The sequence below is a fragment of the Salvia splendens genome, chromosome 6, assembly GCF_004379255.2.
Source record: "Salvia splendens isolate huo1 chromosome 6, SspV2, whole genome shotgun sequence".
Lineage (NCBI taxonomy): Eukaryota > Viridiplantae > Streptophyta > Magnoliopsida > Lamiales > Lamiaceae > Salvia > Salvia splendens.
The window spans coordinates 35,257,183-35,280,418 of NC_056037.1; the positions used below are offsets into that span (position 1 = coordinate 35,257,183).

The window sequence follows — 23,236 nt, forward strand, 5'->3', positions numbered from 1 at the left end:
ATTTTTTTAAAATCTCTATCTAGTAAATTACTCCCTTCGTCCCAAGGAAGATAACCCCTTCCTTGGGCAACACATGATTTTATGCAATTTTATTTTATGTGTTAAGTGGAGAGAATAAAGTAAAAATAATGGAATAAAATAGAGATAAATGGTTCTATTTTTAGTAATGGATGGACAAACTAAAAAGAAAAGTGATCATCTTCATTAGGTCATCTTCGGTTTTATAAGACCAAGTCATATAACAATGCATAAAAACCGTCCTCGTCACTTTCTATTTCAATAATGTCATGTTAAATCACGCCTAACTCAGATTAAACTCAAATTAATAAAAGCAATTTTTTAATTAAAACACCAGTAAGCACAAACTTCATAGCATAGCTAAATTGAGCTAGTACAAAAATAAAAACACTTGCTAGGTTCTAGAAAGAAGAGTGATAGTTGTACCCTATAACTTTTATGAGCCTTTATCATTTCACCACAACTTTATATTTTTTTTTGTTCCAAGTTCCACAATTCTAAGTTTCACCCTTGTCTTCTTCCTCGTTACATTTATTTCCGTCATCTCTTAGAACTCTAGACTTCGTCTAACACTCAAACTTCGTATATACTCAAACTTCCTAGGATGGCCATAGCAGGATTACACAGCGCAGATATTAGTAAACATATTTAATACTGTCATTGTAATCATGTTAGATCTGGCATCATTTAGTGGCCATAGCAGGCTCACTTTCATTTTTAATAATGCTATTTTAACCACTAGTTTCTTTAGTCAATATTAGTAGGCATATAAAACTTGAAAACATACTTTGGTTGATATTACATCACAATCGATGATTGATAGATGTGCAATTGTGTTCCGACAAGAACACAACTAAATTTAATTTTTTTGAAAAATAATTAAAATATAGTACCTCAAAAAATTTCTATTAATGATGAGAATTACGTCTGACCAATTTGGAATTAAAGATATAGTCAAGCATTATATGAACCATAATGCATATATATTTATATATTCCTTCCATCACAATTATATAGGTTCATTTAAGAAACATCTATAAGTTCTAACAAAAAAATTAATATTGTCTAGAAATATCTTCAAAAGCTTATTATTTATACCATTCCATTTTACAAATATTAATTTATGAGACAGTATCACAATAAATGTGATCTTTTCATTCATGCATGATGCATGATCCACGCCAAAATGATTGTAGATAATGAAACCACAATATTGCTCCATCTCTTCCAAATTTTATCCGATCCTTCAAAGTTCAAATGAAAAAATAGTTAATCTATATGAAGCATGGTGTGCATATTAATTAAAACCAATGTTGTTGAAAATTGTGATTTATTGGGAGAATATGATTACTAGGAATATAATTTTTGATATATTTGGTATAAGGATGACAAACTTATAATAATCAATTAAATATAACTAAATAATAGTAGATATTTATAATCAATATGAATAATATTTTTCAATAATTAAAGTAAGTTGGAAAGATAATAGTAATAATGATCATTATGATCCATAGTTCTAAAAGTTACATAAATTTTGTTTAATAAGTTATTCACTGGGAACTTATTATATACTAGTAATGGGTATTTTTATACAAAAATAATTTCGAATAGAGCAAATAAGTGAGAATCCTGAAATTTGAAACAAAGAACTCCTTAAAAAAAGGTTGGGAATTAAAGATTTTAGAAAATGGCATACTTTTCTTATTTTCATGATTCTTTTTATTAAAAAAATTAAATAAAATTAATTTCCCAAAATAAAAACTGCATGCAAACCTGCCCTAAAGTTCAAATAGTAGAATATGTCAGTATATTATCCTAGCCGTCGGTAAATTTCACGTGAAAATTTAAGTGGAGAACAAAAGATAAGTTTTACATATCACTGAATAGTATACGTATAAGTATTTCTATAAATATAAACAAAGAATTAAAAACTCTAATTTATATACTTTATCAGGAATATTAAAATCTGAGGAGTTAGCGTACCATTTGGTGGTGGTGGTGGTGGTGCCGGTGGGCTATTACAGTCTAATCCGAGGCTACCTGCACCCAAATACGTAAGAAAATCCAATTATTATTATTATTATTATTGTTATTTATTGAAATGCTAATATTGCTAAATGCTTTTATTATTCATTGCTCAAAATTCATAAACCCCGAATATAAATCCAGAAGAAAAATTACATTTCTTGAAGCATGGATAGTCAGGAAGGTTGAGCAAATTGGTAGATCCACTGTTGCATTCACAAGTATGATTCGTTCCATTAGCAAGGCATGTACCCTCATTACACCATACCAAAAAGCATCCTGTCGTATCAATGTTACAAATATCGCATTTCAATATAAAGATAACCACTGCAATTATTATACTCCCCCGTCCCTCTGCTATAGCAGAGGCGTTTCATTTTGAAAAAATGATAATAAATAATTAAAATAGAAAAAATGTAAAATAAGAGAAAAAATAATATAGAGAAGACTCTTAACTATATTATTCTCTTTTTTACTTTACTTTTTTTCCACTTTACCTATTTATTATAATTTTTTCAAAACGAGTGCTCAAAATGAAACGTCTCTACTACAGATGGACGGAGGGAGTATAAGTCTTATGAATTATTCAACATTTCACTAGTTGGTTTCTAAGTTGGAACTCCATATATATCTATTGTGATATTAGAGTGGATCATTGACTGTGGCTGAAACTTTTAATCCAATAGTAGTATATTTGGGTCAAAAACAAAGAAAATAACTAACTCTTCGGTATATTTGGACTTGAAATCTAATCCAATAACGTGTTGGTAAATTCCATGTGATCTGACCCGATTAGAAAAATAAAATTCCAACAAAATTGAAGGGGAATATTAATAAATGAAATAACAAATATCCTATATAAGATAATGAATGTACAACTATATAAGAGATTATTATTTCATTTATTTGCACAGTTTGGTTCGCTAGTATATTATAAATTTATAATCAAGTGCATTTAATTATGATACAATATATTTCATTTATTAATTATATCCCTCTTAATACTATTTTCTAATTTAAGGATAGTTATGTTGATATATTCCCTGCTAATGATTATAAAATAATTTACCGCTCAAAGGATCAAGAAATGGTGGAAGTGTAAGACCAGGTGGCGGCGGAGGCGGTGGCGGCGGAGGCGCATTGTTCCCGCACTCGAAGTCTATAGTGCCTGCAAATGTTGAATCAGTTTTTTCAAATCTTTATATTTAAAGAAAATAGCTAATCAAATTTTATGCAACATCATCTCTTTTAAAATAAATATTTAAATTGCGTTTGACACCAACGAGATGCAATTCCGGATAAAAGAAAATAATGTGCTTCTAATTAACACAATTAAGATTAATTTGAAAATCAAAAGTAAAAAACAATAATCAGAGTTCATCATAATCTCAATAAAAGTATGTAACAATATAGACAATAAATGAACATGAGACACTTACAAATCGGTAAAATACAAGCACGTGCATCAAAACCATGCTTCCATCCAAGCTTACACGTGCAAGTATAATTGGTACCCGAGGCCGAGGGCGCACATGTTCCTTGTCCACAAAACGCATCTTTACAAGGATCGTCACCTACACCTATATACAATCAAGCCAAACTCGAGCTTTATTTAAACACGAAATAGTAACTTTTTTTACATGTCTACGCAAAAATGAGGAGAGGTCGAATTCAAAAGACTCTGCACCTACCGAGTGTCCGAATGGGGAGACAGAGGACGAGGATGACGAATGAAAAGAGTAGGAGGAAATGAGAGTCTCTCATAATTTTTGGTGCAATTGGAAATAGAGATTCAAGGTGAACAAAAATATAGTATGATTTGCTATTTGTTGATTACTTTTGAAGACGTGAGATTCTCATGATAATATATGATTTGCTATGTGAGCATAAAAGAATAATGGCTTTGAGAATAAGTGCATATATATGTTAAAAGTAATGTAGAAATGTTCATAGTAAATTACGATTATTTTGCTCATAATAAAAGAATTCATAACAATGTAAGATATTATATCGACGGAGATTGCGATGGAGCATTTTGTGATAAATCGAAAATCTCACTACCAAATGAATGAGTCGATTTTTCCCACATTGTATATGACAAAATCAAATTTGGCTTTCGTATTTAGTTCAACTTATATGGCCGTTCTAATTTCGTTTAGTGAAAATATTACTTATGAATTAAAGTATTTAGGGGATTTCTACTTTTCTAGTAATAAAAGAATCAGATATTTGTAGTTAGATAAATAATCTTTTCACGAAACTCGATCATTAAAATATTTTTTATATTAAAGGAGTATATTTTAGTGCAAGCATTTAAATAAATTTGTATTAGGCATTTATGTTTGTAAGTACATTCAAATGTATACTATTATAAGAAATAATAGCCTAATATATTCAAGCGTTTGGTTAAAATCTAACATATATCCCAATATTTTAAAAATTGCATTTTTGCACCCAACATATTAGCCTTATTTAAAAAAAATAATATCGCAAGGTTTCCCTAGTAAAAAATCCTTACAATATTGGGATTTTTTTGACGATATTCAAACGTCACAAATAAACTACAGAGTAAAAAGAATTGGAAGAAACTCCCCAAGTTCTTGGAGGATGTTCCACCTCAAAAGAAAAAAATAAAAAATAAAAAATAAAAAATAAAAAAAGATCCCACAACACAGAAATTAGAGGAAATGCAGATCGATTTCTCGATACAAAAGATCAATAAAGATTTGGATCATTAGTAGATATGTTAAAAAACGAAGAACACAAGAGAACTTGAGAAGCTTCTCACCATAAACAAACAGCTCACTTAAATGCAGATACCTGAGGAATAAAAAGGATTCGGGGCTATAGTTCGTATCGTCGTTTGATAGTAGCAAACCAAACACACGAAGCACAGAGACCAACAAGAAGGATATCGGGAAAGAGACGAAGGGAGGTATTGTACCGAATATCACAGGAGATTCAGTTAAGCTGATCCAAAATCAGCAAACCACTTCTCATGTTTCTCAATATCAGCTGCTGAAACACTAGGCTGGACCTTGGTGATGGCTTCTAGAAAGTCGCACATTGCAATCGGATCATTTGAAATCTCATCCTTGGCCATGTTCTTGATCTCATCACGAGTCTTCCCTGCTATCTTGCGCCTCATTCCGTTCAATGAGGCATCACGACAAACATTTGTCAGATCGTCTCCACTGTATCCCTCTGTACGGCGGGCAACATCGTCAATATCAACATCTGGAGCCACCTGATGGTATTGATAATGAGATTGGGAAATCCCAAAACAGCAGCATAACCACATGAAAAGAAAAGGAAAAAAAAAACGAGACAAAAGTACTTTTGGATGTTATGATATTCCCATGTCAATGAACTGATCAATAAGATGTTACCTCCACAGTTTTCACATTTATCCGTATCAGCTCCTTGCGACTTTCAAAATTTGGTAAAGGAATGTAGATTCTTTTCTCCAACCGCCTCCTGCATTCATTGTGGAAAAAATCAAGAGGTAAGTTAGGTAACTAGTAATGACTAAGTGTAAACGTATAGCGGGAAATTAAACTCTTTATGAAAATGAAAAAAAGGCCTAACCTCAATGCTTCATCTATATCCCAAGGAAAATTTGTAGCTGCTAAAACCATCACAATCTTGCGTGTGCCGTCCTCATTGGTTGAGGAAGCGTTGACCCCATCTACCTGAACTAGAAGTTCAGACTTCACTCTCCTGGATGATTCGTGTTCTCCAGAAGCCCTAGAAAAATGGGAAAAAATTTATGAATCAGGGGGCTTGGCTCAGAACTTACGATTTGGCTCTAGAAGTCATGATTCCCATGAAGACATGCAGAATAAAGACTTTCCTCCCATTATAACATAAGAGAGAAGTAACTTCTTCTTACCCACGAGAATTGCACAAAGAATCTATCTCATCTATAAATATGGTACTTGGAGCATGAGCTCGTGCCAGATCAAATAAACACCGAACCATTCTTTCACTTTCTCCACGCCATTTTGAAGCCAAGGTCGCAGAAGAAACATTGAAGAATGTTGTCCCGCACTCAGTTGCAACCGCTTTAGCAAGAAGAGTTTTTCCAGTACCTGGGGGGCCAAACATGAGGACACCTTTCCACGGCCTGCGGATTCCCTGGGACAACAGAACTTTTAGATCATATGATAGGCACTTAGTTTTCCAGATCTCAATCACTCTTATCAAATAAATTTAAAACACATGCAGCTAAGAAAGAACAGTACTAAGTTCTAGTAAGTTCAAACAGATGCCCACATTCAGCAACTTCAGAAAAACTAAGCAGTAACAAAGTGGATCACTCACTATTAAGATATACTCTGGATTCCAGATCAAGTTAGACAAACAGACTAGAAACTAGAAAGATAAGCTAGCAACATATATTAAGAAAAAGTAAACTAGTTAGGTAGGTATGAGCATGACAATAGTGTAGGATCATTTATCTTCAACCAATATCAAATACCTGGAAATATTCAGGCATCCACAGAGGAAGCACCACAGCTTCCTCTAAAAGTCTTTTTGCTTCACTTAGCCCAGCCACATCATCCCATCTAACACCAGGACTGGAATCCAAGACATCCCTTTCAAGCATAGCTGCCAAGTCGGCATCAGGTCCTTCATACTGTACTTTTTTGGGTTTTCCCTCTTCAGAGTCCCCATTCTGAAAATTTTTACAAAGTTATGCAAATTACAAGGAGAATATTTATGGATGGTTGAATAAGAACAAACTGCGAAATTCCAAAATTATAATAACCAGAGTTTAAATCAGTTTATTAAAATAACTACTATTAACATTACGAAAGAGCAGGAAAAAGCTATCTTGTAGTATATGTCAAGCATTCTTATGATGCAGATTTTTCATCACGCGTAGGAATGACAGCATTTTTATTTGTTACTTTATTCTAACACTATAAACATAGACAAAAAAAGAATGAAATATGAACATAAAAGAACACCTATCATCATGAGCATTAAATTATGTCCTAAATTCCTAATCTATCCAGATCAGATTTAATATCCACATGAATACTCGAATTAGCATAAAGTTTTAAGCACAACCGTATCTGGTAGTAATTACTAGCTGTAGTCAGATGGTCTCTTACATGACAAACTATAACAGAGAAAATGTGTCAAAATATTTTTATTTCCAAGTGCTAGAGTTAACAAGCACACTGAAAAATAACTACCGCATCTGTCACTGTAACTTACTACGGAATCTGATTTCCCTGAGCCTGAGGTAGACTTGGCAGAGCCTTTCTTAACAGTACTTGATGCTCGGACTCCAGCGTTGACCTTACTAGAAGCGCCTGTCCTACCTCCACGTGGAGCTGTTTTAGCTGCACCCCCACGAGCCCAAGTAGGATCTTGTGGTGACTTCCTCATACCCACTTGACCGCTTCTTGCAGGTCTCCTACCTGTATGATCTCGACTAGGAGGCCTCCACACGTCAGGGTCATCCATAGAGGCACCAGAAGACGTAGGGTACTCATCCAGTGGTTGGAAAACAAAAGATGATTTGGTCGAAATAGGAGGAGAACTAGGCCGTCTACCAGCATGAACGTCCTTAAACGACCTTTTCTCAGCATCCAACTGCTTCACTACCTCTGTTTCTTCTGATATGGCTTTTTTCACATTCATCCATTTCGTACGAAGCAATGGGTCATCAACTGTATTCAAATGCCTAACACAAAAATCGACGATCTCAAACGACAATGCTGATTAAATCAGATTAATGAAACAATTTTCACCCATAAAACATACATTCAATAAAAATTAGTAACAAAATCCAGCCTTTCTTTAATTTCCTGTCCTCACTATTCTCGCACGACTAAATTAGACAACATGAAATTCATCTTACAGGTAAAGCTCAGATTAGCCCAAATTATCATGAACTGAAATTCAAACAGATAGCAAAATTGGGCAAGCGCAATTCACAAAAAAAAAAGAAAAGGTAAATTACTTGTTGATCTGAGCAATGGCCCCATCGAAAAAGATAACGGCAGTGTCGTAGAGTCCTTCCACTGCGTACTCTCTAGCTAGCTTCACATGATCTTGCAAACCCGCCAGAGAAGCACCCACCATTTGTACTATTTCTCTCTTTCTCGCAAACGAATTAAATAGGATTGGCTAAGTTAGGGTTTGAATACCGAGCTGAAATCAAGATATCAAAATTTGCAGGAGGGTTGGTGAAATGAAACGCAACGGATACGTATCAATGGTGTGTGGGCAGTGGGTTCAAATTCGGTGGAGTTGACGCCACAGAAATGGGGACGACGGTCACCTCGACAGAGCAGAAATGGCCAAGGGGTTATTTACTGAACAGAAAAAGCTTAGTTAGCTTTCCTTTAACAAATTAAAAATCAATCAATTTAATTACACTGAATATTAATCAATTCTTTAACAATGATTATTTTTTTAAAAACAAAACTCCAGTATCATAGTCACTGCCCAAAAAAAATTGTATAGACGAATGCACATTAGAGCATCCACATCGGCGAGCATGCAGCAGCCGTCCGTCCGTTCGTGCCAGCGGCACGGAGACGCTGTCCACCGTTGCGCTCGCGCCGCTGGCACGGCGCTGCTCGATGCATCGAGCACGTCCGTGTTAGCGAGCAGGCGACGTGGCACGTTCTGATTGGCCAACGGCATATCCGGTGGAAAATCATTTTTTTTAAAAATAAAAAATAATACCAAAAAAAAAATCACAATCCCAAAAAATGGCCGTTTTTTTGCCCGTTTTTCTATATTTTTTGAATTTTTTTTAAATTTTTTCCCTAAAATCATCTATAAATACACACATTCATCATCCATTTTTCACATCAAATCATCTCTCATTCATCTCTGAGGTGTGCATACGACGGTGGGTGAGAGGATCGAATCAAGGCACACAATGGGCGATACCCGAACCCACGTTGAGCTACAAAAAAACTTAATCAAACACATGTGGCCGAAATTCGGCCACAAGTAATGGGTTTTTTAATTTTATGAATTTAATTATGTAATTTTTAATTTTTAGGAGTTTAATTATGTAATTTTTAATTTTTAGGAGTTTAATTATGTAATTTTTAATTTTTAGGATTTTAATTATGTTATTTTTAATGTATTTTGTAATATTATTTCGAATATTTTTAATGCATTTTAATTTTATGGAAATGTTTTTATTTAAATTGAATAATGGAATGGTGAGACCCTTGTGCTCGCCTTGAGGAAGAGCATGGATGTGGGTGTTGTGCTCTTACCTAAGAGTATGCAGAATAAGTGGGGTCGGGCTCACATCCATGCTCATTGGCAAGAGCACGGGATGCTCTCAATGCTATTACCTTAATTTTGGAATTTTGGGAGGGGCATATAGATTGAAGAATTTAAAACCCCCTTTAGAAAAATACACTCTATTATAACATCGAATGGAATGGAGCCCATAGTCATAAATATAAGGAGGCCCATTTCTAACGTGACACAAGTAAATATGGCCTAGTAATAAGTGGTGCTCAAAGCTCATGGTTCTTCAAACTTTGAAGTTCAAATTCAAGGGAAAAGATAAAAGTAGACATTAATTAAGTTTTTGAAAATAATATAAGCTTTACTTAAGCAACCGTTAAAAAATTAACTTGGAGAAATTAAAAAGAAAATAATAATACTCCCTCTGTTCCGTGGCAGTTGAGTCATTAATTTTTCTGCACTCGTTTTTGAAAAATAATAATAAATAGTTAAAGTAGAGAAATAGTAAAGTAAGAGAGAGAATAATCTAGATAAGACTTTTCTTTATATTATTCTCTCTCACTTTATTTTTTCTCCACTTTTACTATTTATTATTATTTTTTAAAAATGAGTGCAAAAAAATAAAATGACTCAACTACCGTGAAACGCACGAAGTATATCTGAGGAATCATTTTTTCATTAGGTTAAAGATATTATACTTGTTCAAATTTTAGTTGGTGTTATTAAGTTTGAAAAATTTGCAATGATCACAAGTTTTCAGTGGCCTACAATGATAATGGCCATCACACATTTATTGATTTAAAGTTTAAACGATGAGGTGTATATGTGTACTAATCAATAGTGATTTAAATTATGAAATATGCTCAAATTATGATTTGTTCCGTATGATTTTTAAAATGGAATATTAAATCATGATAAATCAGTTTTTTTTTCATTGTCCTATTTATATATAAAACGATGTTTTTTAGTCATGCTTAAAACAATCTTCTCCCATTTACATTGTTTTGTTCACATAAACACATTAACCTCGATTTTACTCAAACTAAGAAAGATGGAATGATTGTAAAATTTTCAAACTCGACGATTTATAGTTCAATGAGATCAATCAAAATTTAATCAAGCATAATGAATTATTTGACAAAATATTATCAAACATGCTCGTTTTGTCCACGTATGTAATTTTATTATTTTTACCTAAATTAGAATATATGGGATGATTGCAAAATTTTCAAACTTAATAATCAATTATTCTAATTTAAACAAATATAAGACATACTAAAATTTAGAGCATCCACAATGGCTTTCGCCCAGCAATAGCACAGTCATAGCCCAGCCACAAACTTCTCCTGCCATATCATCAGCACTAAAAATCCTCCTGCCACATCATCAGTACAAGCAAATAGCCCAACAATAGCCTAGACACATCACTCCTAATTATATAAAACAAATAATTGACAATCACACAAAATACGGAATTAAATTTACGACATAGATACGCGAAAATTCAATAATATTATTTAAATTAAAAAAAGTACATTAAAAAAATACATTAATTTTAAAAAAAGTACATTAAAAAAATACATTAATTTAAAAAAAATTACATTATTTAAAAAGTACATTGCTGGGCATCATCTGCTGTCACGGGTACATGTTGTAGTACCCGGGCATCGGACCCCATACACCTCCCACGGGTACCGGGGGAGTTTGAGACCCCGCTCGTCATTGGAGTACCTTCGTTGTTGTTCTCCATTTCACGTTGTTGATCTTGTACAGAAATTAAGATAGAGAGAGTATTCGTTAAAACAAGTGGTGCGAATGAAAATGACGTGCAAAACGCGTATATATAGTGTTTCGAAAAGAAAAAAAATTCGCTCGTCGGTCTGGAGCCTGCAATGGCGGCGAGCAGACCAGCGAGCGCATCGCCCAGCGCTCGCGAATCGGCGTGCGCTCGCCGATTTTTTCGCCGAAATGGCGCTCGCCGGTTACAATAGTTCGGCGAGCGAACCGGCGAGCGCCTGAGATCGGCTAGCCGGTCCGCTCGCCGCCATTGTGGATGCTCTTAGGCCATCCGCAATGGGGCGGACGATGGCACGCCCGATGGCGCGCATCGTCCGCGCCCGCCATCGTCCGCCCCATTGCGGGTGCGTGACATAGGCCGCGGACGATCGTCGCGCCCTATACTAAGTGCGCGGAGTATAGCGCGGACGATGTCCATCGTCCGCCCCATTGCGGCCTACGTGGACGATGGCCGCGGACGATAGGCCATCGTCCGCCCCACTGTGGGCTACGCGGACGATGGTCGCGGACGATGACACGCGTTTTTGATTTTCTATTTAAATCTCGTTTCTAATTCATTTGTACATACGAACATATCGACTATCTCTTTACATATTCTCTCTCAACATCCAACCAAAATGAATCTCGGCGACGACACCAATAGTTCTAGTTCGTCTGAGTCCGGTAGTTCGACATCTGAGTTTGCGTTTTTTTTAATTCGCATTGTAATGTATTAATTTTTATTAAATGAAATAAAGTTATTGAAATTCATATTTTAATTTATTAGTTTTTGAAATTCGTATGGATTTTGTAAATATTAAAAAAATGATGATGTGGCGCGCCATAGGGCGCGCCTTAGGGCGCCCCACTGCAGGTGGGGAGGTAGGAGGATAAAACTGATGACGTGGGGCACTATAGGGCGCCCCACTGCTGATGCCCTTAATAAAAATTCGTATGACTATAGCGCCCCAATGCTGATGCCCTTAATAAAAATTCGTATGACAATTTAACCATTAATAAAAATTCGTATGACAATTTAACCATATAAAAGTAGTAAATTCATTATTCTTTTTAAATCTATGATAGTGTATTTACGGATGAGGACATTGAGGAGGGCATTTAAGTGACTCAATCCATCCGACGTGGCAGAATTGAAAATCTTTCTGAACCATGCAACACTGATCATCTTTACGAATATTTTACCACAAAAATACCATTTTTGTATTCCTTCCCCATTTGCAGAGTGCTAACAATGGCGGTGCTGACTGTACTATCCCCGCCGACGTCATCGTCATCCCCACGCTGCATTTTATATAATTTTAATAAAAATGACTCTACCAATTGCTATTTTTGGAGGAAGAATATTTCCAAATGGACTCCACTTCCCACAATTTCCGCAGTTTCTACACGCAAAACCGGAGCACCTTACTCACAGCTACACTCGATGCAGTCATCGAATTCATCAGGTAATTTTTTTTGAATCAGATTAATTTGGTTTGATTCTGTGCTTGAAACCGGTGATCTAAAATTTCAGTTCCTTACGTAGATGATTTGTTAATTTTTTTTTTCAATTTCTGGTTTAGAGAGTTCTGTATTCATTCCTGATTGAAGGTGGATGATGTTTTTTGAATTTCAAAATTTTAAATTGTGGTTTTCTGTAGAATTAACGATTTGTCTTTCATATGATTGTGTTATTCATAAATTGTGAAATTGCCCTATAAATGTGATTTGCAGAGCATAATTATACCTTATTTTTTCTAGAAAAAATCGAAATCTGTTTCGTAGATTGCTAGGGGTGAAAAAAATGAAGATCGAACCATAATCTCCTCTTGAATGTTCTTCAACTGCTAAAATAATTAAGTCAACGGAAATCTGCTGGTTAATATTGGGGCTAATTAGACATTAATGAAATCACGATAAGTGCATCAAATTTGATTGTTCTGAACCATTGATCTACTTTTTTGCAACATAGTTCATAAAATGCTGCTAGTATTTTTATATTATCAATCAAGTCTTTTTCCTTACTGAGCTGAGCCTTCATTATGATGCAGGGAGTCAATGTTCATGGATAAAAGACACATCTTCTTTTCATGATAAAACTGCTGGTCAGGAAAGGAGGGAAGCTTTGTCAGTTTCCGCGCTTCCTACAAAACCAGCTCAAGTTTCTGCAGTGGAGGATCTCTATGATTTTATATGCTCGGGTCCTCTCCTGGACAAAGTCAGTCTGACCCCGGATAAGGTGGCTGAATCCATCGACAAGTGGATCTTATGTGGATCACAGCTCTGCAGATTGTTTCGGCTTAATGAACTCTTTCTGACAGAGCCTCAAAAAGTCCGGATATACCATTACTATATACCAGTTTTCTTGTGGTGTGAAGAGGAAATCAGTCTTCACAGTTCTAAGTTCAAAGATGAAGATGATATCCCCCCATTAATGGTACAATTCAGATGATTTCTTTGATTCTATAGATAGTAACTCTATTGTATCTTCAATAGATAGTAATGGCTTGTGGCTTTCATATTTTGTAATTTCATTTCCTGTCAATGCAGATTGGTTTCAGTGCACCACAAGGCTGTGGCAAGACCACACTCGTATTCGCCCTGAGTTTCCTTTTCGAAATCACTGGGAGGTAGAGTATAAAATGGTAATATTAGTTGATAGTATTATTTGATCATCATTGCAAGATGTTAAAACTGATAACTCGATTTCAGAAAGACTGCAACTATATCTATAGATGATTTTTATCTGACCGCGGAGGGCCAGGTAAACACTTTTCATAATGTCTCGTACTGATATGGTGGGTTCTCCCTTTTGAAGTATTTTTACTATCGTAAAACTGGAATATCCATTTTAGGGCAAACTGCGGGAGAGCAATCCTGACAATGCACTTCTAGAGGTAGCTAGAACACTGTCTTTCCTCGAACGGATTTCTTTTCATCAATGTTGTTTGTTTACCATAAAATCTTCAACCTTCAGTTCCGTGGAAATGCTGGAAGCCACGATCTTCCTTTTTCAGTTGAGACACTGACATCCCTGCAAAAATTGACAAGAGAAGGTTAGACCAACCACAGTTGTTTCTTGTTTTCCTTGTTTTGATTATGTTGTGTTGGCATAATATGCGAGTTTCAGGCACAAAAATGAAGCTTCCTCGTTATGACAAGGTAGGCACACAAGACCAGACTCTTCTTCTCAAAATGTTTAGGATGTGAAGCATTTAGTATTGTTCTTTTATCTTCCAGTCTGCATATAAAGGTCGAGGTGACAGAGCTGACCCTTCAACGTGGCCAGAAGTGGAGGGCCCTCTATCGGTAGGTGGTTCACAATAGTAGTTGATAAAAAAAACGTAGCTGGTTTAAAAGTTCTATTGAGTGAAATTAAGGCACTTGACATTGGATCTAACTTTGATAATGAGTCGTCTTTTCACTTTCATTAGGCTATCCTGTTTGAGGGTTGGATGCTTGGTTTTAAGCCTGTACCTGCTGAAGTTGTGAAAGCTGTCGACCCACAGGTTTGAGAAGTAGGACGTAGAAATTTCTTCCCTTCGTCCACTTCTGTATCTTACAATTATATCAGTCAAATGTGGTTGTAAGATCACTTATGGACAAATTATTGCAGCTTGAAGTAGTTAATAAAAACTTAGAAGCCTACTATGATGCATGGGACAAGTTCATCAAATCATGGATAGTTATCAAGATTAAGGACCCTAGTTACGTTTATCAGTGGCGATTGCAGGTAAGCTGCAGATGCATCCTTCTTAGTATCTTTTAGAAAATGTTACTGTGCTGTCTCTCTGACGACTTCCTTGGGGCGTCTACAGGCAGAGATTGCCATGAGAGACGATGGAAAACCTGGAATGTCCGATGAGGAGGTAAATTCGAGATCTAAATGCTACTCAATGATTCTATGCTTGATTGAAATATGCAACTATTACAATTATGGTTGCTTTCTTGATGTTGCAATGGCAGGTTTTCGACTTCGTTTCAAGATATCTGCCAGCATACAAAGCATATCTCCCTACCCTCTATGCTGAAGGGCCAAGTGGGTCGGACCCGGACCATCTACTTGTGGTCGAAATCGACGAGGGCCGGAACCCCATCCTTGCTGATTAAGCCAACTCCTTGCAGGTTGTGCTTCAAATCTGGTTTAACTTTTCAATGTGAATTAATTTTCTGATTTACCAATTGTAACAGTTCCAGTTTTGATGATTCAACCTATTGTAACATTCTGTTTTCTTTTACCGCAATATAAGTATCACTCCTCTTTACTTTTTTTTTTCTCTTTTTTTAGGGAGTATCAGTCCTCTTCTGGTTGTATTGACAATTGATCTGGTATCATTAAAATTGAACTATCTGAATTGATTACGATTAATTTTGAGATTGCAACTAATTTAACTTTGTAAGAAAAATGGTTACATGATACATCTGATAGGAAAATGAATTGCAGTGTGTTTCTAAATGCAGCAACAGCAAATAGCATCCAAGCAGCATTCACAAGTCTCAGCACAGCACCAACAGCAACACATCGTGAAGAAGCTGTGCCACAACAAATACACCTACTTTTAGTGTTCTTCATTTGTCTAGTGTGTGTATGTGTGTGTTAGAGAGCGGGATGTTCTTGAATTTTATCTTGATCGCCAAACACATAAATTAACTGCTACAGGGATCATTTTAGGCCCATTTTATGCAATAAGAAAACAGGTATCCTATTCCTGGTGAAATTGTGTGTAAGAATGTGGGTGGAATCTGTCATAATCAGATGGAACTGGCATCCATGTGCGCACATGAAATTATCTGTCACTTTAACAGATGCTCAAACAAGAGGGCGAACACAATTTCACAGCCACATAATATAGATCTTCCAAAGAAATGGAGCACTTATTCATCCCATTTGTATGCATAAACATAAATTACTGACCAAGAATCAGACAACTAACTTTGGCAGCTGCAGACTAATGTGAGATATTATTGATATAGGAATACAGGGACATACACATACTGTAATACAATGAGATAAATTATAGCTAATGAATACAGAGACATCACACGACAAAAATCGCGCTATAAATGCAATATTAGTACCTCTTTTACACTCTCCTCTCTCTTATATTGTCCAAGTACTAATCACCATCAGAAAAAAAATGCTTTGTTTGATCTAAAGAAATCTCAGATTTTATACCACCAACAAACAAGGGGGAAAGAAAGAATACATCTACAAGGAGATGCAACTACTTAGCAACTTAACACACAACATCATCACCTCCACCACTTAACATAACCATCAAGCAAAACATGACCAAACACAATGGCGAAAGGAACAACCTCCTCTATGCACTCCCCTAATCTCCCTTCTTCACAGCGCCCGTCTGGTAATCCTCTAATTCACTCAGCCAAAGATCGCCAAACTCACAATCCTTCCACTCCTTAAACCACGGCCCACCAAGCGTGTAATGTATGGCCTTAGGCAACGTGCTCTCATCGCCCTCAACAACCTTGTTGTGGCCTACAAGGAAGTTCCACACAAACGGGACCTCCCCAATCTCATCATCCTCCAACCACTGAAACCTATGGAGAAACGCCCCCGTCTCATTATTCACTATCTCAGGGGTTAAGCTCCTATTCTTGGGGTGACCACAATTGTACAAGACCATGGAAGACCAATTCTTCCTAGGATACACAGTCTGCACTGCACCATCCATCTTCGTGGTCTCCTTAGGCGTGTAGTCGTGCTGCACGCACATTATCGCGTACTTATCATCAATCAAGTCCACTAGCTTCTTGATGTCATCCAAGTACAAGAAATCACAATCCATAAACATGGCCCATCCCTCATAGTTCGCTAGATAAGGCGTCAAGAAACGCGAAAACGAGAACTCAGTGCTCTCCAATTTCCCCCTCTCACGCCAATAAACCCCCATTTCACGCAACTCAGACTGCTTAATTGGGGAGATCTCGATTGGGATCGAAGCCCTCTTCAACAAAGAATAACGGCACACCTCATAAGCGATGTCTTCTCTAGGATCATACCCTACGAAAATCTTGAAACCCTTCGCATTCCCGTTGGAGACGGGATCGGAATTAAGTACCTCAACACCGTTGGAGGGATGCAAATCCGCCATGGGTTCCAGCTAGAAAGTGCAAAGCTGCATCAAAACATTTGTGAATACAATCAAGATCGCATTTTTATTGGTACAAACAAGTGCAAAACAAGCAATGTACCTAGCTCAGCAGATCTGGGATGAGGGGGAAATAGGCGAATGCAGCATATGTGTAATGTAATGAGGAGTTGTGAAAGAGTTGATTGGGCAATGCGACGCGGAGAAGAGGTTTCCTGGTAGGGAAGCAATGTCGTTTTCTTTGATTAGGATCACAAAAATTCAAGTGCAATAACGGAGGGAAGAGGAATTGCGCGTTTTAGCATTTCTTCACCACGAGAGAATGTCGGTTCCGTGATTGCGGGGATTTAGAGCTGTAAATTTAGGCTCTATTTATTTCTCTCTTTTATTAGCTCTGTAAACGCATCATTAATCTTCTTTTTCTTTCCAGTGTTTTAGATTGTGGACTACTTCATTCATTTATTTTATGTATTCATGTGATTTAAATTTTATCCTTGTTACTCTTCATCTACATCAAAAATCTATTCCAATACAAAATCTTTGATTTTGTTAACCTCGCATTCGTGCAAGATCCAATTTTTAATAATTATCTTAATTATGATGAATTTATCATTATAGGGATAGTTTATTACTTAATCCATCTTATTAGAGTGGAGTTGTATTTCTTTTTGAGACATTCTATTTCTTTTTGAGTCCCTTCATTACAATTAAGTCATTTCTTTTTTAGGTCAAAATATTTCATACTTACTTTATTCTTTTTTTTTTACTTTAATTTCTCTTCAATTAGGGAGCATGACAGCATCATCACGGGCGGATCCACCTTATGTCAAGGTGGGGCTAATGCCCCTCCTCAAATATTTTTAACTATATGCTATTTTGTCAATTTTGCATTTTTTTTTTTTTGCAATTTCTTTATATTTGCCTCTTCTCAAATTCTCAAATTTCCCCTACATATAAAATCACATAATTCCATAATGGAACAAGATCGAACAAGATTGAGAAATTTGACCAATCTATTGTACTCCCTCCGTCCCGTGTTAATTCCTTTCTGGGAGTCCCAAGTTATTTGCACTCTTTTCATTTTTAGTAAAAATTATCACCTACAGCCGTAATATTTGATTTTGTCTATCACGCATTCCTTAATCTCCGTGCCGAAAAGGAAACGTTCAAGTAACGCGGGACTGAGGGAGTATTTTCATGTATCAAATTTAGATTTGTAATAATATCACGTGCGACTAATTTATCGGATTACTTGTAGTATGTAGAAGTAGGTTTTGCAAACACATGTTTTCTAAATGTTGAGTATGTAATTATTTTTATGTAAATTAATTTCTTTCTATGGTGCTTTATTTTATTTATGCTTTTATTTTATACTCTATCAACCAGTTGTACGGATTAATTGGTGACACCCTCACAAGTCACAAAGCAAGTGAAATTGCAACTTCACTTGAGAATTATAGGATGCATGAAAACTAACTAGTGATATGAAGAAATAGGTATGTATATCATTTCTGAAGCTAATAGCAGCAATGTGCTAAACAAGCCATTTCCAAAGTAGATTGAAAGTAGAAGAGTGAGATGCTACTTAATTCTCATGCACTTGTACAACACCTCACCGAATTTCTGAAACATATGCTTTTTCATGTACATCTTCTCAACCTTCTCTCTTCCCCTCATTCCCATTTCTTGCCTTGCTGATGGGTTCTCAAGAAAGAATTCGAGGTTTCTTGCAAGAACTTGACAGCCCGGGCGCCCCAAAGGATGGAGTAGCCCCGTTACATTGTGCTCGACAATCTCCCTTGTGCCCCCAGAATCCGTTCCCAGCACCTGCACCATTGAAAGAACACAGCTATTCAGTAATGAAAAAGGAAACTTGTAAATTATGAAGAAAACAACAAAAGCAAGAGATTATTATATTTATGCATGCTGTTGAGGCATTAGCCTATGCAGACGTGTTTAAATTTTCTTAAACCAAACACAGCCATATTCTGATCATAATGGTGAAATTAATTTCATTTTTTCCCTTATGATTGAATATTGATAAACAATGATAGGGTTTAGGTCCAAATTAAGCACTAGAACAAGAAGATTGTCATACAGGAAGTCCGAATGCCATGGCCTCAATTGTTACCCTTCCAAATGTCTCTCCTATTCCCTGCAAAACATAACGTGCAGTTAATTCATAGGGCAACGATAAACATTAAACATTAAAAACGTGGCAATCAGTAAAGTTTAGCATCACAAGTGTACAGGCATGTAACATTAAAACGGATTCCTGATGCTCATATAGATATCATAATTGGGCATGCGAAATGGAATGGAACAGTGTAGGGATCCATGTATAAACAGTATCTATTCAGATGATGAGGTCTAAAATCACGAATAAAGCAAGCAGCTATATTTACCTGAGAATTCATTACATAAACATCTGCTGCGGCATAGAGGGAGGCAACACGAGTTGTTGCTGGAGTCCACAGCACAGACTTCGACAAGTTTGAGTGTGTTGACAGGTACGTAAGAAGTGTTTTCACATAAGGTACTTTATTGCTTTTAGATCCGACTGAGCCAATGAGTACCTTAAGATTCTGTCCCTTCTTTCCAACGTTTTGGGACAACATTTTTCTCCTTCTAGCCTCTCTACCATACATCATAGTATCGAGTCTACCCTCGTTGGTGAAGATATGAGATGACCTTATTCTTTTCTTTATGGGCGTGTCTGTGTTTGAAGAAGATTTACCAGAGAGCTTTGGTCCACTGTAAGATTTAATGTCCCTTCTCCGATTCTGAAGTAGAGCTCTGGAATAATAATCGTGATCCATTAGGATTGGATCTTTCAGGCCAGAACTGTTCAGCTGTTGGCCTTGGTCAATTACCAAGCGGGCCGACTCCATAAACAACAACTGACCCTTTCCAGGGTTGATACTGCTCAAGGTAACAGCCAACATATCATCATCAGCCAGTCCCATTTCTTGTCTAACAGCGTTTCTCAACGACTGTCTCTTTTCTAGCATGTTTTGTGTAGTGAATGATGGAGTATTTAGCGAGCATGAGATGCCTGCAGCAAAGGCTAGCTCATCATTGACCGAGAGTGGCACCAATGCAGGCTCTTCTTTTAACTTGATCTTTTCTTCCTCACACCAGGCTAACCACTGCTTGGATTGTTGTTCAGAAAGAAAAATCAACTTCTTTACTCTGTTGAGCACATGCTTTGACCGATCAAAATACTCTCTTCTATTCTCCATGATCCACCACATAATTTGACTAGAACCGAGAACAGTACGTGACAGGTATTGTTCTGAGACCATATATGAGATAGGGAAGAGGTATTAGACATCTACTAATCAATATGTGAGACTATGTCACACGAATTCAAGAAAAGTAAAAAAAAGGCAATCCACACTAAGGCTGGTTCAATCATATGTTATTCACTGATTAAACAAGTGAAAGATTGTGTGACAATTTCATTATCTATTAAGCGCCAAACATCGCACACATAGCATCATATTTTGCACCAAGCAGAAGTTATCTTGCTTAGGAGTTGCCATAAAAAACTATCCTACTACGAAAAATGACCAAATGATGAGAAAAATCAAGAAGATATAGTTAAGCCTTCACATTCCACAAATATATCAAACTATCAGCATCTAGTAGCAGTATATCAAAAAGATATAGTTTAAGGCAAGCAAAATTAGGGAGTGCTTCCATCTAAACTCTCAAATGCATGATTAGAGTATTCTCACCTATCCAAGATGAACAGACCGCAGAACCTGCGATTATGATATTTGCTTTCATGGCTGTTTTGAAGCTCAGATCTGACTTGTCCTCGAGCACTTTAATTTTCCTTCGGTGTAGTTCTGACATCAAGCTGCCTTTTTTGTTCAGAACTATAACTGATATTGTAGCTCCACAGCTCAGAAACTCAGTTGCCAGCTCCATCATTGCAAGAGGGGCTCCTGTCATGGTCAGCTCATGGAAGATCAACACAAACTTCCTCGACCAAACAAGACGTGCAAATGCACCCTTCCGGTCACAGGTGCCTGACCGCTTTTCCGGACTCCAGTCCAAAATCGAATCCTCTACAGAGCCAAATGGACCGACAAGGAATCCATAAGTTGTATTCTTCTTGGGAATTTCTTCAATTGGTACATCAACTTCACTTTCTACATCTTGTGTCACAACCTTCAGTTTACTAGAGCTCCTCCTACGTGAACTACGTCCAGATCTCTTACTTCTCTTCTTCGAAGCCTTACTTTTTTTGAACGAATTACCACTTCCCCTCTCAGAAAGATCACCTTCCACATTCTCCAAACTTGAGTTACTCGTCCCATTCTTGGACTCAAGTGCTCCAGCAGCAATCAAGTCCCTCCTGTTACTCTTTTGCGATCCAGGTTTTCCACCATTTATTTCACCTCCATAGCCGCCACTGAAAAGATCTTCCTTATTATCTCCGTGCGCCCATCTCGACTGGAAATAGAATCCAGCATAAGCCCAAAGAGTGATCAAAAGCAGCCAAAGCACAATGCGGTTGCTTCTGAAGCAATAGGAAAAAATATGACCACCACTTCTGGCGCCCTCTCTTCTCGGAGTCCGACCAGAGCTCAACCTCCTAAAGGAAGGAGAGCCCCTCGGAGTCGACTTCCCTGAGGACGGTGACTTCAAACCGCCACCACCCGGCCTCAATGGGGACAACCTAACTATGTTCATATCCTCCATTGCAAAATATTTCTAATCACTACACTATCACAGCTTCTAGATGCTCATACAACAACATTTCATCAAAATGCCGAAGCTGCCCCAACCTCAAATCCTCAATCTGAAATACCAAGAAACAAAGCGAAAACTACTTATCTGCTTTCCTAATCGATAATCTGCAATGCACAACACCAACCTGCAATAGAAAATCAAAATTTCCTCTAAGATCAAAATTCCCCTAACCTAATCATCTGAATCCATCTTAGTTAGGAAAACCAGAATTTTTTTAAAAAAGAAAAAGAACACAAATTCAACTACTCCGAGCCAAAGAAATATATCCAAGAAATCACACAAAAAAAAAAACAATTTCCAGAATCTCGGAAAACTCACGATGTTAAACGGAAGAATGATTCCGGCGGAGGAGCTGATAGCAGGTGAGAAGTGATATTGGAAGAATGATTCTGGCGGAATTATTTACAGAGGTGAAATTGAATTGAAAAATGAGGAGGAGTTGAATTGCAGAAGATCGGAGAGCTGAAAGGAGAAAGGAGAAGATCTGAAAGAATATGAGAGGGCACCGACAATTGTAAAGTGAGTATTCGGATCAAGTAAGTGTATCAACAACTACCGTAGTAAATCTACTCAAATTCTTCAGGTAAAACTCATGAGAGAGAAAGTGACGATAGAGGATTCAGAGAGAGACAGGTCACGTGACGTGAGTTAAAGATTGTGAGTCAGCTAGGATGAAAGTTTTACAGACTAGATCTTCTACCAACTTTTCATTGGCTGTTGATAGATGTAATCTTTGATACTAGTACAAGAGCATCTCCAATAGTTTGCCGGTTTTAGGCTAGCCAGAACTCCTCCTGTCATATTATCAGCACTAAAAACTCCTCCTACCACATCACATTATCAGCACTAAAAACTCCTCCTACCACATCATCAGTACAAACAACTAAACAAGCAATAAGCTAGCCACAATAAACAAAATTATAAAAAATAAATAATTAACAATCACAAAAAATACGGAATTAAATTTACGACACAGATACGGGAAGATTCAATAATAATATTTAAATTAGAAAAAAGTACATTAATTAAAAAAAATACATTAACTAAAAAAAAACTAACGACGTGCAGTACTCCGCGCCCACAACTCTTCAATTAAATCCTTTTGGAGTCGAATATGAGCATCCACTTGGCGCATGTCGGCATGTGCCTTGAGGCGGCCGACTTCATCATGAGGTACCCCCTTGTACGTTGGGGCGGCCACCCCGTGGCTTGGGCCGGCTTCATTAGCATCGTTATTGGCCCAACTAGTCAGTTGTACACCTTCATCTTCGACAATCATGTTGTGCACGATAATACATGCG

General features: G+C 36.8%; 4 protein-coding genes across 5 annotated transcripts; 1 reads left to right on the plus strand and 3 right to left on the minus strand.

Moving 5' to 3' along the window:
- Positions 1 to 4,724: 4,724 nt before the first annotated feature.
- LOC121806767 (katanin p60 ATPase-containing subunit A1-like) lies at positions 4,725 to 8,389 on the minus strand. Its single transcript, XM_042206898.1, has 7 exons — positions 8,024 to 8,389; positions 7,273 to 7,744; positions 6,527 to 6,724; positions 5,939 to 6,183; positions 5,635 to 5,793; positions 5,436 to 5,523; positions 4,725 to 5,293 (listed from the first exon to the last, which is right to left on the minus strand). Exons 1-7 carry the CDS (start codon positions 8,143 to 8,145, stop codon positions 5,012 to 5,014), a joined length of 1,566 nt encoding a protein of 521 aa, XP_042062832.1. The 5' UTR covers positions 8,146 to 8,389; the 3' UTR covers positions 4,725 to 5,011.
- A 3,826-nt stretch (positions 8,390 to 12,215) lies between these two features.
- LOC121808415 (D-glycerate 3-kinase, chloroplastic-like) lies at positions 12,216 to 15,328 on the plus strand. The gene is made up of 12 exons (XM_042208895.1): positions 12,216 to 12,524; positions 13,110 to 13,495; positions 13,609 to 13,688; positions 13,771 to 13,822; positions 13,914 to 13,955; positions 14,036 to 14,114; positions 14,189 to 14,220; positions 14,299 to 14,367; positions 14,493 to 14,567; positions 14,675 to 14,791; positions 14,877 to 14,927; positions 15,025 to 15,328. The coding sequence occupies exons 1-12, from the start codon at positions 12,311 to 12,313 to the stop codon at positions 15,166 to 15,168; spliced, it is 1,341 nt and encodes a 446-aa protein (XP_042064829.1). The 5' UTR covers positions 12,216 to 12,310; the 3' UTR covers positions 15,169 to 15,328.
- A 673-nt stretch (positions 15,329 to 16,001) lies between these two features.
- Positions 16,002 to 17,612, minus strand: LOC121808417 (protein CDI-like). The gene is made up of 2 exons (XM_042208896.1): positions 17,275 to 17,612; positions 16,002 to 17,198 (listed from the first exon to the last, which is right to left on the minus strand). The coding sequence occupies exon 2, from the start codon at positions 17,172 to 17,174 to the stop codon at positions 16,395 to 16,397; it is 780 nt and encodes a 259-aa protein (XP_042064830.1). The 5' UTR covers positions 17,175 to 17,198; positions 17,275 to 17,612; the 3' UTR covers positions 16,002 to 16,394.
- Positions 17,613 to 18,656: 1,044 nt separating this feature from the next.
- Positions 18,657 to 22,575, minus strand: LOC121809491. Of its 2 annotated transcripts, none has more exons than XM_042210143.1 (5): positions 22,254 to 22,575; positions 20,912 to 21,984; positions 19,577 to 20,466; positions 19,270 to 19,326; positions 18,657 to 18,998 (listed from the first exon to the last, which is right to left on the minus strand). In XM_042210143.1, the coding sequence occupies exons 2-5, from the start codon at positions 21,882 to 21,884 to the stop codon at positions 18,753 to 18,755; spliced, it is 2,166 nt and encodes a 721-aa protein (XP_042066077.1). In that variant the 5' UTR covers positions 21,885 to 21,984; positions 22,254 to 22,575; the 3' UTR covers positions 18,657 to 18,752. The 2 variants fall into 2 exon arrangements, with proteins under 2 accessions (XP_042066077.1, XP_042066076.1); XM_042210142.1 differs by having other exon boundaries at positions 20,912 to 22,059.
- Positions 22,576 to 23,236: the final 661 nt, after the last annotated feature.

Bases quoted from the DNA above. Each gene is read 5' to 3' on its own strand.
- LOC121806767 (XM_042206898.1), bottom strand. From the start codon at position 8,145: ATGGTGGGTGCTTCTCTGGCGGGTTTGCAAGATCATGTGAAGCTAGCT. The intron at 5,794-5,938 runs GTAAGAAGAAGT...CCATTTTTCTAG, and splicing joins TCTTTGTGCAATTCTCGTGG to GGCTTCTGGAGAACACGAAT. The intron at 5,294-5,435 runs GTAACATCTTAT...CAATACCATCAG, and splicing joins TAAATGTGAAAACTGTGGAG to GTGGCTCCAGATGTTGATAT.
- LOC121808415 (XM_042208895.1), top strand. From the start codon at position 12,311: ATGGCGGTGCTGACTGTACTATCCCCGCCGACGTCATCGTCATCCCCA. The intron at 13,496-13,608 runs GTACAATTCAGA...CTGTCAATGCAG, and splicing joins ATGATATCCCCCCATTAATG to ATTGGTTTCAGTGCACCACA. The intron at 14,368-14,492 runs GTAGGTGGTTCA...CACTTTCATTAG, and splicing joins AAGTGGAGGGCCCTCTATCG to GCTATCCTGTTTGAGGGTTG.
- LOC121808417 (XM_042208896.1), bottom strand. From the start codon at position 17,174: ATGGCGGATTTGCATCCCTCCAACGGTGTTGAGGTACTTAATTCCGAT.
- LOC121809491 (XM_042210143.1), bottom strand. From the start codon at position 21,884: ATGGAGGATATGAACATAGTTAGGTTGTCCCCATTGAGGCCGGGTGGT. The intron at 20,467-20,911 runs GTGAGAATACTC...ATATGGTCTCAG, and splicing joins GGTCTGTTCATCTTGGATAG to AACAATACCTGTCACGTACT. The intron at 19,327-19,576 runs GTAAATATAGCT...TATGTTTTGCAG, and splicing joins TTTATGTAATGAATTCTCAG to GGAATAGGAGAGACATTTGG.